Below are 12,096 nucleotides of genomic sequence, written 5' to 3'. Positions count from 1 at the left end.
GCAAAGCGGTCACAGGGTTTCTACAGGTGGCAGCAAGTCAAATCGCATGCTTCTTTGTGCCATTTTAATGCCTAAATACGATATGTTTAAAGCCGCAAATGGAAAAAACATATTGGCATATTTCATTTCGGATGATTTGTAAACATTCAATAAAACAGAGGAATAAGGTGAAATGTTTATATTGAAAACCAAATTGGACACGACAGGCTACTTTGGAATTATTTGTAACAATTCTGTCAAAACTGCAGCTGAATTATAGTTTTACCCCATGTTTTCTGCATTTTTGATGAACAGAAAGAATACAGTAAAAATAGTTGAGCAATGTCAATGAGTGGTGTCTGCCTCTATAAGAAGATTTTTTTTTTTTTTTAATTCAGTTTTAAAGGGATATTTCAGGATCTTTGACATAAGGCCTCATTTCCTAGTTATCCAGAGATCCTCTGATTTCTGGATATTTTTTTTTTTATTAGTGCAGTCCTGAAGAGTCTAGTGGTGCTAGGCTAGTGCTAGGCTAGCGCATGTCTATGGCAACTATAGTAGCCTGCATTAAAAACAGTCTGACCCAAGCACAGTGTACCTGAGGCAAATCACTTATAACACCAGACTACCGATATAAATGTCTGTGTTGACTGAATTTTTTTTTTTTATGTAGCCATTTTGCATTTAAAAGAACTTGTATATGAACAGCTTCCTGGTTGTAAGCTATGCAGCGGCGGAGTGATCTGCTAGGTTACCGGATCTACAGTAGTTTGTTTAGCACCGGTATTACTACACGTGGAGGTTTTTAATGTAGGCTACTAGTTACCATAGACATGCACTCGCCTAGCACTAACCTAGCACCACTAAACTCTTCAAATATAAGGACTGCATGAATAAAAAATAAAACAATCTCCAGAAATCAACAACACTGGATAACTAGGAAATGAGGCCCTATGTCAAAAATCCTGAAATATCCCTTTAATGCCAGTTTGAATCAAATGTAATGACTTTTAAGGCTTCATTTTGGCAGAATTCCTTAAATGCGTTTAATGCCCGGCAAAAACCCTGAGTCAAGACAAGAGCAGTGTCTAAACATTATTATTAGTGATGTCACATCTGGATGACGAAGAGTTAAACGTGTTAAGTCAGGTTTTCTTTTCTTTGTGGAAAGTGTGGGAGGCAAAAGTCTGACTGTGTTTTTACAGGTTCAGTTAAGAGGTTTTCCAGGTGATGAGATTCAGCCTTTTGTTATTTGACCTCTGCAGTAATCTCACTAAGGATTATATTGTTGAAAAGTTTAATGCACTTTCAGTGCAATACCTTGAATGAAATTAAAAGCTGAGAGATATACTTCAAATAAACCTGAGAGCATCATTTTTCTCAGCAACTAACATTGATTTGTCGAATCCATTGCTGCACATTCGGAAAAACTGCTCAGGCTCAGTCTGTCTGCCAAATAAAAACATCACATTTGGATCAGTATCACTGATGTAAGAATTTCTTTTGAGTTTCCATAAATCCATTTGGAGTCTTAAAGAGATTGGTTTGGCATAATTCAGGCATTAATAAAGGAGTGTATAAACAAGGTCACTGGGTTTGAAAAAGCCTATTTTAATCCAAAAGATTTGTGACTTAAAAGCTATATTTTTTCCTATTTCATTTACTGTATACATCTCAATATATAATGTGTTGCTTAAGAGAGGTGTTTACCAGAATCCGGCTCTTGCTTCCTCTTTACATTCAGTCACACCGCCGCACGTTTCCTCATCCAGTATTTGAATATGATCCCATGCTGTTTGAAAACGACCAGATTTGTATCCACTTCCTTTTTCATGACTGTTGCAATCAAGTCCCAAACACACATATGAGGGACTTCTGACTCCTCACTAATAAAACCATGAGACTTTCTGATGTTGAGGTTTGCAAAGCCCTGACTGACATGTGCCACAAATGCTCATGACTGCTTAAGTTCATGTGCGCACTTTAACATCTGCACTTCCAAGGAGGTTAGTTGAGTGAGTTGAAGAACAGTTGAACAAGTGGATCTTTTGTTTACTTCTTATGTGGTTTTGGCTAAAGTAACTATACACTAGACGTTGCTGCTCGCTGACAACAGACATGGCCAATTTCCTCTGCTATGTTTCTATATTCACACCAGGCTTAAAGGGATATTTCGTGGAGTTTTGTGGCGCTATAGTGCTAGGCTAGCACATTTCTGACCCGCTCCACAGTGCACCTGAGGTAAATCACTTACAACACCCATATAAATCTCTGTGTTGATAGAGTAATTTTTTAAATATAACTGACCCTTGCATCACATGAATTACCGTAGCATTTTGAGGGACTCTTTTCTAGCAGATCCGCCGCTGCGTAGCTTACAACCAGAAAGCTGATGCTGCTCAAATATTAGTTATTTTAAATGCAAATTGGTTAAAATTATTCTATTGACACAGACATTTATATCGGTAGTCTGGTGTTATAAGTGATCTGCCTCAGGTGCACTGTGCTTGGGTCAGACTGTTTTTAATGTAGGCTACTAGTTACCATAGACACGCGCTAGCCTAGCACTAGCCTAGCACCACTAAACTCTTCAAATATAAGGACTGCATGATGTCAAAGATCCTGAAATAGCCCTTTAGTATTGTTGCCACTGAATACATGAACCATTTATTTTTCCCGTCAATGAATAATGTTGCTCCTGTTCAGTTCAGGAGTAAATGTTATTAAAATATTCCATACGTATATAGGTCATTGAGGATGCTGAGAATAGATGGGCTTCAATCACATGACTTTTTGCTATGGGCACCATTTTGTGGACTTTTCACCATTCAAAAAGTTGAATATTGGGTTTTGAATTTGTATATTTGAATATTTAATCATTGTGAGACCCATCTCAAGGTTGCACTCAGGTGGAGGACAAAGCAGAATTCTAACGTAGAAAAATATTTCTGTGAGCTTTCAAAGGGGTGCATTAGTCATTTCAATTGAAAAGTTTAAACGCCATACGATTAATATGGCAAATGTGTGGGCCCCTGTCTTCCATCTGAAATGATGACATCAAATTGAAGAACTTGTGACCGCAACATATTCATCACGACAGAGGTCAGTGCAGGGATCACACATGCGTAAAGTCCTGTAGATCATTTTTAATACAACCGAGCCTCTGGCGCTGCTACACGCGAGTACTCCGGGGTCATGACCTGCTCAAAGTCACTGATGTATCAATCATACGTGACTGTGACAACTGGAAACGTCTGACACTGATGTATGGAGGAGACGCATGAAAGTGGTGGGGCTGAGAAAAGTGTGTGAAAGCCTGTCAAGAGCAGAGCAGGGCCATTATAGTCCAGGAAAAAAGAGAAACGCCAAAACACAGGTGGCTCTCTCTGTCACCTTGACCTGACCTGTAATGCTTAACAATCCAAAAGCAGTAAAAAGGCAAGAGAGTGCACCACAGGGATGGCAGTAATCCTGTTCACTGAACCCGTTCTGAGCACAAAATGTGTTCATCGCGGTGCCTAGGATTTGGTAGCATGCCATTTCATAAACGTGAGAGCTTGTATTCACTGTTTGCACGTGTCATTCCCACAGCGACCTTCAAATCAGTCTGGCTTCTCACTCTATACTGCGTTTACCTGACATAGACAATGCTGAAGTGCCCAAAAGAATGTTTTTAAGCTTCACTTTCAGTATATATGATGTGTCCACTTTAGATTGAAGAAAGCCTATATTTGGTTTAACCTGCTTCTAAACTTTGACCTGACGACCATTTTCAAATTAATCAACACAAATCGCACATGAATGTTTTATCCAGTGCCGCGGCCGGGAAACGTGAGCCCTTGACCTATAATCTACGAACTGTCATCCATCCATATCCCTCCCGCCTTTATCCCGCGCATTTGTCTGTATGTGCAGGCGGAGAGCTCGCGATTAATCCTCTGCGCATGATCACCATATAAAGCCATACGCGGCACACTCTAAAAACACTCTCATGTATACATCCAGTATGTGCTCAAAGTGAAAAGGCGCACAAGACAAAGATGAGGTATTCACAGCTGGGCTTGACTCGCACTACTAACCTACTTTAGCGGCACGATTGTTTTGCTTTTCCCGTCGGTCATTAAAGCTCTCTCTCAGCTAATACAAACACAGAGTCATGTGCAAAACAGTGTACAGTACTGAACGGGAGCCCTTGAATGTGAATTTTGCATGATGGCGCTGGCCTGCATTCTCTGCCAATTCTGCGAAAAGGAGAAAAGCATTCGTTGCAATCAAGAACTGGCAAAGTTCAGTAGCGCCCTGACACAACGACCTGAAGAGCAAGCCCTCACAAATCCCCTCCGCTGCAAATGACAGGCTGTAGTGTAGTATATTCACGGGACTAAAGCACTATGTATGAGTAATGGACGATCCCACTAAACTAAAATGGGAGAAATGATCATAAAACAGAACCGAGTTTCCATAAAAGTGATCATTGTTGCTTCACTCGCAGCCAGAGCGAATCAAACCCCCGCCGGTTGATGACAGTGCAAAGCAGCTTCAGCGTTGGCGAATCAGTCACTGGTTTTGATCCAACAGACACACTTCTTTCTTGGCCCATCTTTCCTGAAAATGTCATCCAAATCTGACTATTCCTTTTAGATAACCAAAACAAACCAATGTGGAGAATCAATTTGGCAGCAACGAAGACCTCCACTGAACCTTGTCTTTCCTGGCACAGCCTCGCAGACGTGAACACACCTTTTCCTTCACGTTGACCGGGCTCTGCGCCGTTACATAATTGTTCCAGCTCTTCCTGTCCACTCTGTTCGGCCTTGTCTTCCTTTCCCGACAGACCTGCGCCAGTTTTCACGAAACGCGTGCACGACTGCTGGGGAAGCCATGAACCCCGTGTCCCAAAACAGCTCAAGTGGAGCAGGACGTTCGCCTCAAAGCCTTTTGAGCACATTTCTGCGGGACACATGGGAACATTTGCATGCTCTGATTTCTCTTCCAAACTAGGAAAAAAAAACGTCCGACCCGAGTTAGACCTGGGTCAGTCCTTATTCTTATATGTTAACTATGTAAATGTGAGCACTGAATAAAATTAGGCATAAATGATAACTAACTGAAGATTACACCAGGAATGGAGCAGGATTTTGCCCGACCATCAAGAAGATCCAAGAAGTCTCTGAAGGGCAACCGCAGCAGGTCTAAAGAGCTGCATGTGCCTCTGAAACTAAAGGCCTGTACTATATCTAGTACATCTAGATGCCTTTGAAGGCCTGAACACTTTACTTTCAGATAAAACATCTTTCTCTCATGTGTCACGGACAGTCCTTATGTACTTAAACGCCGGCTTTTGAAAGGCTCTGAGTAGCGTTAAGTACAGTAGCGACTTTGATCGAGAGTACCCACTTCCACATGGGCCGACGTGCTTTTCGTGGCAGCAAAGTCTAACCTTAACCAAATAGAGGAATGCCACGGGTGAAGGTGCTATCAGATATCGTGAGGGGGCAGATCCAACAAGGCTCCTCTGTGCTCAGTGACCTTTTTGTCAGAGATGAAACGCATGTGCGCACTTGGGGCTACAAGGCCGGGACAAACGTCGTACAGAGACTTGTTTTTGGTCTAAGGAGTGAGTTTGCAAATCTTTGTTGAACACAATGAAAAAATATACAATTTATCATGCCTGGATGTTAATTTACTGGACAGTTTTAAGGCTGGGTTATGAGTTCACATGACGACTGATGGAACACCGGCAAACTCTGCGTCACTACTGACAATAACATTGGTTTGTGTGTGTGTGTGTCATACAGTGATGTTTAGCCCAATCAAGTCTTTCAGAAAGCGTCAAGAGCGAAAACAACACGGACCACATGGGTATGGGACAGTTATAATTAAGCACTGATGCAACACACTAGAGACAGGGAGTAGCATCCAATCATGGACATGGCCAGCCCAGCAAATAGTGCTTTAGTTTTGACATGGGTAATGATTAGAAAAGCCTGCATTTTTGCCCTAATCCTCCTTCGGGCTGGGGAAGCAGTGAGCTCTCGAGAGGGACAGGAGGGACATCCGCACAGGATGTACACATCACCTACAACACAAATCATTCTTTTCCCATAAAACATGGGACGAAGCAAAAAGCAGTGTTTAAATAGGATGCGAAGAGCGCTGTGGTAAATCTCCTGCTTTTTATATGACACGTACCTTTTGTTTTAAAAGATTGGAATAAATGAGAAGATGTAATAAAACCTTGCTTGAGGACTGTCCATCATCTGCAAAGTTCAGATAGTAAATTGTGTTTTTTCCCCCTTTCATTTCTCATTTTCATGTTGTGTGATACGCAATGTGACCAATAATATGAAATTGTGTAAAATGTATAACCACACAGAGCACAAGTGCAAAGCCTTAAATCTGGACTTTCTAGTTCAGGGGTAAATGCTCTATACATTCATGTGCATTTATTACAAACACACTGGATACACATTATTCAAAATCTACAGTAGATTCTGTAGCTTAATTTAGCAAAGGACCATTTTGAAAAACTATTGAAAAAGATTGACAGATCAAACTAACAAGCACAAAAGGTTAAAGTCTGTATTCAACAAAATGCAAATCAGTAGAAATTCATATCAATGACAAAATATCCAGACGTCCTAAAACATAAAGCGCTGAATTGCAAAAACAAGTCCTAAAGTGTTGAAGGTGTCTGCTACATGACTGACATCTGCCTTTCAAACTTTGAACAGTTAATTTCCCAGTGTGCAAATACAGCGGTCCGTGGCTGTCGTAAAGCGCGTCGTCGAGCACTGCGCCTCAATTCAAACCATATGGGCATCACTCATTTAGCTGTCGCCCCACTGTGTGTACAGCTGCCCACAACACAAACTTACAACTAGTTCACTCCGCACTGAATGATAAAGAACGTGCGAATCGGGAACATTTGAAGCAGGCTCCACTGTATCCATTGTATGGGCTCATTGTCCATTCACTGAGGATCGAGACTCGGGGTGTTGTGAACTGGCATGTGTACGAATGGATTATTACACTGTCAGAGCAGCGCCTTGGTCTGCAAAATGATTTCCCCTTGTGCTTCAGGAAAATGATTACTTCTTTATATGATATGGACTTTGTATAGAAATTCATTTTGCCAAGCTTTTCTCTGCTGCTTTATTGAACAGCGTAGAACATACAGGTTTTGTATTACAGCTTGATTTAATTAAGCTTGAGAGAGGCACAAGTCATTCTCACAGAATTCACATATCTCCGTGTCAGGGATGTTGTCTTATTAACTGAGAAAAAAAGAAGTGCACCATTTAAGATATAGCTGGACCACTACCTACACCAAGACAGACAGTCAAGGACGGTTAAAAAGGCCCAAGAAAATCTTTGGCCAGTGCATTCAGTCAACTTAATACATCATCTGAGCATTTTAGATTACAGTAATATCTCAAAAATGTGATTCAAACAGTAGACGGAGCTCACAGACACTTCCACTCCACGGATGTCTCTCACTGGCAGCGTTTCTCATTTGGCCATTTTCCCACTTTTCTCCTCGCCCCCATCGCACACCTCCTGCCTGGCTTTCTCATTCACCATCCGCACTCCCTCACCGCCTCCTTCTGCCCATTACGCTCTCCCCCCCCCCCCGGTCCCCTCAGCGAGTTGTCTCACAGCCTGGCATGTTATGTGTGTGCTCCTATAGGGAATAGATGCCACATATTGAGACCGGTCAAGTATATCCCGTTGAGTGGATCAATCCTTCTAGTGTGAGCGTCCTCCTCCGCTTTGTTGGGCCGCCCCCGGAGCTCTCGCGCTCTGCTGTGGGCACTTGTGGGTGTATGCGGAGGTGGGACAGTATTACATGAAATGACCAGGAGTTTGATCATTTTTGGGTGTTCTTACAAAACTATGCCTCAAAACATGATTGCAGATTTCCAGTGGGACATTTCCTTCCAGATGCACAAACAGTTTACATCATCATGTGCATTCATTCAGTAGCTCTCCAGCCCTTTCTCGGTAGCTTGTCTTTTTATTTTTGCTCTGAACACGCTGAACACCATTTGCAAACATTTGGGTCAATGAACACCCCCAAAGTCGCATTTTACTTATGTGCAGTGCTTAATTTGTAAATTAGTATTTTCAGAAACACTTTTGGTCTGATGTGATGGATTGGGGGAACACTCTCATTAGACACCATTATATCAGATACATTTTTTGCCGAATCCTCCAAAATATTTCCCGGATCCTTTACCCTGAAAAAAATTTAATTGGGGGAATGTGTTCCCCCTAAAGTGGCATATTAATTATTGTGCAATAACAATATATATATTTTATATATTCTGACATCGTGAAGGCAAAACAAATACTGAATAAACCAAAAATTAAGTCAGCAAGACCTAACTTTAACAAATTATAGACCAAAACCAGGACTAAATTTAACATGTTAACTGCCACCTTAGGGTTAGGATTAGGGTTAACAATTATTTATATCCAAATCTCAAAGCGTATTGAGCTTACAACGTATATGTCATTGTGGAACCTCATTAGAAAGCCAAGACCTTATAGTTTTTAAAAATATGTATGTGATCTGTGAGTGAAACACAACTTACATTAGTACATATGCCAATCTTAACCCTAATCATATCCTGATTAACCCTAAACATAGCTCCCTGATCGGGGGGACGGCAGGAAACAGGTTAAGAGTTCAGGCTTTATTTGCACACAGTATAATGTTGGTTTACTCTCCCTTTCTGAAATCAGAAGTTTTGATAAAGTTCATACAAGCAGCAATAGTTTAGCTCTGAAGCAGTTCATGTCTGTGTCTTTTCGCATTGGCCTGTGGCTGGTTTGGCTCCCCCAGGGTTGGCATCACAACACCATATGTCTGTCTGTGAGGCTGTGCCGCTGACGTGTGCCACCGCTGGAGGCCAGGAGCTGCAACAATGACAGCCTTATGCCCCTGCTCCAGACAGCCAATACTACGGCAAATACTCACATCCGGCAAAACTCCCCCTGAGCAAAGCACACGTGAGGGGCCAAGAACTGGCCTGCAAATGGGGAGAGACATGCAACCCACACAACTTGACAAACTTTGGGATTTTGAACAGACATGAATCACGGGCTTACAGCAGGTATTTGAATGATGGGTGGGAGCAAACCACAAGTTAAAGTTTTGACATCACAGCTTTGCCATTACAGGCTTGGTTTTTTGTGCGCATTCTTCATAAATCTTCATAAATCCCCTCTAAGCACCTGTTGGTTCTTGCTAAGTGAAGGCTTCATTTGGAAACTTTTCCTAGAAAAAAGTTAATATGTGCACATTAATTCTAGCGTCAATGTAAAACTTGCATATGGCAAAAGACAATAATTGGATGCCTTAAATTAAAATGAAAAACGATCCAAATCAGGCAATATCTATTTGAAGCCATGGCTAAAAGTGTGTTGAAACTGGTGTTATTCATAGCTCTCCACATCGCAGTATGCTGTATGCTGCCAGTTCAATTGGGGTAGATTAGTTTTCCAAAAGGCACATCAGCATCCGAGCTCGGTGTATCTTACCTTGGTTGTCCTCGTCCATTCTGACAGGCTTTTCAATGAAGAAACCCTCCAGAAGCTGACTGAAACTTCCCTCGTATGAAACGTCAGTAATTTATGGCAAATTTAGGTCCGAATTTCTAGGACGCATCTGGCTTACAGGTTGCCTCAAGCGCAGAGTCCCTTTGTCGGAAATGTTGCAGCCATTTGCGCATCAGTCCGGTCTGTCACCTCGTCTTTCCCTGCCTTTCCTCCACGAGCGGCTCTCGCACAGACTGTCTTCTCTCTCACAGTGGTCCTTCACAGCGCCGTGTTATCGTCATCCTCTAAATACGCCTTCTCCACTCTAGTGCTTGGAGTAGGGGGACGCACTATACGTCAAGTTAGCGTAGCACTCCGTACCGGAAGTGCTCCCCGTCAGAGTAAAAGCAGTAGTGCCATGGAGCGCGCGCCACGGTGTATTATTGCATTATCGGAACGTAATCACAAATGACTCAATCCGAGTTTCTTCTTCTTTATTATCTTCATAATCATCATCATCATCATCATCTTCATAAGAATCTTCATCATCATCATCATCATCATAATCATCATCATCATCATCATCTTCATAAGAATCTTCATCATCATCATCATCATCATCATCATCATCATCATCTTCATCACCACCATCATCATCATCTTCTTCTTCTTCTTCTTCTTTTCTTCTTCTTCTACTTCTTCTTCTTCTTCTTCTTTTCTTCTTCTTTTCTTCTTCTTTTCTTCTTCTTTTCTTCTTCTTCTACTTCTTCTTCTCCTTCTTTTCTTCTTCTTCTTCTTCTTCTACTTCTTCTTCTTTTCTTCTTCTTTTCTTCTTCTACTTCTTCTTCTCCTTCTTTTCTTCTTCTTCTTCTTCTTCTTCTTCTTCTTCTTCTTTTCTTCTTTTCTTCTTCTACTTCTTCTTCTTCTTCTTCTTTTCTTCTTCTTCTTTTCTTCTTTTCTTCTTCTTCTCCTTCTTTTCTTCTTCTTTTCTTCTTCTTCCTCTTCTTCTTCTTTTCTTCTTCTTTTCTTCTTCTACTTCTTCTTCTTCTTCTTTTCTTCTTCTTCTTTTCTTCTTCTTCTTCTTCTTCTTTTCTTCTTCTTTTCTTCTTCTTCCTCTTCTTCTTCTTCTTCTTCTTCTTCTTCTTCTTCTTCTTCTTCTTCATCACAATAGCATCCATTTCCATACTTTATTTCTTTCTTTATTAGATTATTTAGAATGTAATTAACAATAATAATAATAATAATAATAATAATAATAATAATGATAATAATAATAATAATAATAATAATAATAATAATAATAATAATAATAATAATAATAATAATAATAATAATAATAATAATAATAATAATAATAATAATGATAACAATAATCCATTTCTTCTTTCCTGGGCCATGTGTGTCATGGAGGTATACAGTCTAAGCAAAGATGCACATGAATCAATGCCTTCCAAAGCCGACCAAGAGACAGTTCCTCCAGCGAGCACCACCTCAGTTTGTTCTTTTCGACGAGGAGGGGCACCGACTCAAGCCCCTCCCAGGTGACTTAGATGGATCCCCAGCTCGAGTGCTCACTGAGGATTCAATCAAGCCAGTAGGACAACATCATCTGCACACAGTAGTACACTTTATGGTCACAAACCACTTTCCCATGTCCAACCCCTGACTGTACTTATAGAAATTCTGTTTATAAACGTAATGAATAGAGCTGGTGACAAAAGGCAGCCCTGATGGAAACCAACATGCTCTGCAACAGGTCTGACTTACTGCTGACAATTACATTATCATCACTTCTGTTGGTTCTAGCATTAAAATTTCTTAGAGTATGGTAGACTAAGAGTTTTAAGCTGGCTTTATTCACTGTCAGTGTCTAATATTGCAAAGCAAGAGTAAAAACAAACCCTACAGTGATTCATCAGCTCTGCCTTACTCAAGTTCACACGGAAAGGCTACGTTTTTAAAGGACTTGTTTCTGCTGCACACGTGGTTTCAATTATAGCATTCCTGCCGCCTCTGAGAAGGTCTCACTTCCTGTATTCGATAACTGCATCATTGGTCAGCATGAGCAGATGTTCACTCGTTTAAAGGTGTCAGTTAAAGGTGCGTTATGGAACTTTTTATGTGAAAAATATACTTTTTATCACTGCGTATTTAACCTTTTAGTGACCCGGCGGCTGTATGGGTGGTTAGCATGGTGCCTTTACTTTCCACTACAGAGGTCTCCAGTGCTCCTGGCTCAATTGTTTTTAGAGTTTCTGGTAGGTTTCACTGCTGACAAACTTTATTACCAGAACACTTACAAAACAATTTATCCTGGAGCGTTGTAGAGGCCTCTGTAATGGAAAGGCACCAAAACATACAGCCATTGGGTCACAAAAAGGTAAATTACAGACAAATATGAAGATCTTTTCTTTTTTTGCATCCAAAATTTCACTGTGCACTTTTAAGGCTGTTGTTCTACAGTGTTATAACGCTATGATTACACTCTCCATTTGTCCTCTTTGCTCAACACAGTTTTGTCGCTGCTTTGCTATGCTTTGACATCACTGCGGGAGAAGTGAGGTCCATACAAAA

The 12,096-nt window shown here is 40.9% G+C and overlaps 1 protein-coding gene across 1 annotated transcript in view; it reads right to left on the bottom strand.

The window, feature by feature from the left end:
* The window catches only part of cyth3b (cytohesin 3b), a 30,077-nt gene extending 20,212 nt beyond the window's left edge, over nucleotides 1–9,865 (bottom strand). The window contains exon 1 of the mRNA XM_079563941.1: nucleotides 9,526–9,865. Coding sequence (XP_079420067.1) covers nucleotides 9,526–9,544 — 19 coding nt within the window. The 5' untranslated portion in view covers nucleotides 9,545–9,865. The remainder of the gene's footprint in view (nucleotides 1–9,525) is intronic.
* Between the last annotated feature and the right edge of the window lie 2,231 nt (nucleotides 9,866–12,096).

Source organism: Gobius niger, assembly GCF_951799975.1.
Source record: "Gobius niger genome assembly, chromosome: 10".
NCBI lineage: Eukaryota > Metazoa > Chordata > Actinopteri > Gobiiformes > Gobiidae > Gobius > Gobius niger.
This window is presented reverse-complemented; position numbering and strand designations above follow the sequence as displayed.